Below are 1,990 nucleotides of genomic sequence, written 5' to 3'. Positions count from 1 at the left end.
CGAATGATGATCGGGACAATTTTGATATCTTGTCATGGTGGAAAGCTCATTCTCCTAGATATAAAATTCTTTCCGAGATGGCTCGTGATGTGTTGGCAATTCAATTTCTAGTGTGGCATCGGAATGTGCCTTTAGCAAGGGGGCCGTATTCTTGATTCGTTTAGGAGTTCTTTGACTCGAAATTGGGTGCAAGCTGTTATTATTTGTCTTCAAGATTGGCGTCGAAATGAGCCTTATCCCATAAATGTTGAAGAAGATTTTAATGATCTTATGAAACTTGAACTTGGTATGTTTTTCAGTTTTTGTATTTTATTTTTATATTTTTTTACTTAGTTTAATTGTTGACACATTTTAAATTCTTTTTAGATATGGTGATAGCTCAAAAGATTCCTTCGTTCTTGATTTGTAATCGCAAGATGCCTCAGGTATAAGGCTCTGAATTTTCATTTTTCATTTCTCCCCTCACTTTAAGTGTTAAAATGTGTCCATGTTAGAGTTAAAATATTCATTTTTAATTTCTCCACCAGTGCTAGTTTTAACTTTTGATAATGCCGACTGCTGCTGCTTATGATCACTGATCAGCTTTCCACTATCCAACACCTTAATAACATGATTTCTATTTTCGATAACTTGCTTGTTTAAACTTTGACTGCCTTGGATTATGATTTCCTTTACTGTGTCTTGCTCATTAGTAGCTATAAATCGCAATGTCAAAAAGCTTGGATCGGTGAAATCATGGAAGTGATTTCCAGCATATCCTTTAGTTGAAAAATTAATCAGAAATTGGACTTCACCATTGAAACGTCTCGAAGTTTGGAATAATGGAATTAGCACATCAGTGAAATCATGGAAGTGATTTCCAGCATATCCTTTAGTTGAAAAAACAACGGCAGGGACAATATAATTTCTAGTGCAAATTGGGATTTGTTGTGAAAGATGAACTTTTTTGACTGTTAAGTTTGTAACACTGCCCATTGCTCTGTTGTCACGTTTTATAGCATATGGTCTTATGCTCCATGCAATGTTTTTTTCAGCTGCTAATTGATCAGTTGAAACAAAAAATATTGTTGATGAATTTCCATGAATTCTTGTGTCACCATTGATCTCACGAGAGGTCGGTTCTTGGATGTGTGACATTGCAAATTGGTTTCTCTTGTTCTATTTCAAAACATATGTGTTGTACTCCTTTTCTCAAGGCATGCAATGGTCTTTGTTGGTTTTATGAGCCTTTCAATTAAGCAGTTTGTTTTGTTTTTTCAGGCGCAGCTAGCAAATCAAAACCAACTTGTTGATCACTGTTATTCTTTTGTTGATGGAAGCTGCTGTATTATGACTTATGAGATCTTGGACTAAGAATTTATAGGTAGCTACTTTTTGGGGGTTGTCGTTTGTTATTGAAATAACTTCAGGATTTTTAAAGATCTAACTAGAATGTCTTGAATTACGGAACTTTTGTCCGGTTTGGTATACAATTTACGCCCAATTTATTTTAAGAATATGTTCTTGTTGTTACTAATTACATTGACCTCTTGCATAGTATACTTGCATTCTAATACGATGGACTTCGACTTCAATATGGTATTACCGAATACCGTCTCGAACAAAGTTTGATTTACCGATTCCCGAATTGCAGAACCCGAAGTTTGAAAGTTCGGTATTTGGTATATGCTTTGAATTACCGATTACCGAATTACCGAACCCGAACTTTGAAAATACCGAACCGAATACCGAACGCCCAGCCCTAGAGCTGGCTAGTGTGTGTAAGATGACTGTTATCGGTAAATTCTCACACGGAAAACCAATTATCGAAGAGATTCGACGCGATTTCAAAGCTAGATTTCCAATAAAATGCTCTGTTACAATCGGCCATTATAATCCAAAGCATCTATTTTTTGACTTCTCCGATGAAGATGATTTCAAGAGTTTCTACTTTAGAGAAAAATTCACGATTAGCGGAGTAACTATGAGTTTGATGTGATGGACGAAAGAT

At 35.5% G+C, this 1,990-nt stretch overlaps 1 protein-coding gene across 1 annotated transcript; it reads right to left on the bottom strand.

The window, feature by feature from the left end:
• Positions 1 to 474: 474 nt before the first annotated feature.
• LOC132057870 (uncharacterized) lies at positions 475 to 1,137 on the bottom strand. The gene has a single exon (XM_059450459.1). The coding sequence runs from the start codon at positions 1,135 to 1,137 to the stop codon at positions 475 to 477; it is 663 nt and encodes a 220-aa protein (XP_059306442.1).
• Between the last annotated feature and the right edge of the window lie 853 nt (positions 1,138 to 1,990).

Source organism: Lycium ferocissimum, chromosome 5, assembly GCF_029784015.1.
Source record: "Lycium ferocissimum isolate CSIRO_LF1 chromosome 5, AGI_CSIRO_Lferr_CH_V1, whole genome shotgun sequence".
Lineage (NCBI taxonomy): Eukaryota > Viridiplantae > Streptophyta > Magnoliopsida > Solanales > Solanaceae > Lycium > Lycium ferocissimum.
Note: the sequence above shows the minus strand (reverse complement) of the source record. Positions and strands in the feature narration are given on the sequence as shown.

Excerpts from the sequence above, each read along its gene's own strand:
- LOC132057870 (XM_059450459.1), bottom strand. The coding sequence starts at position 1,137 with ATGTCACACATCCAAGAACCGACCTCTCGTGAGATCAATGGTGACACA.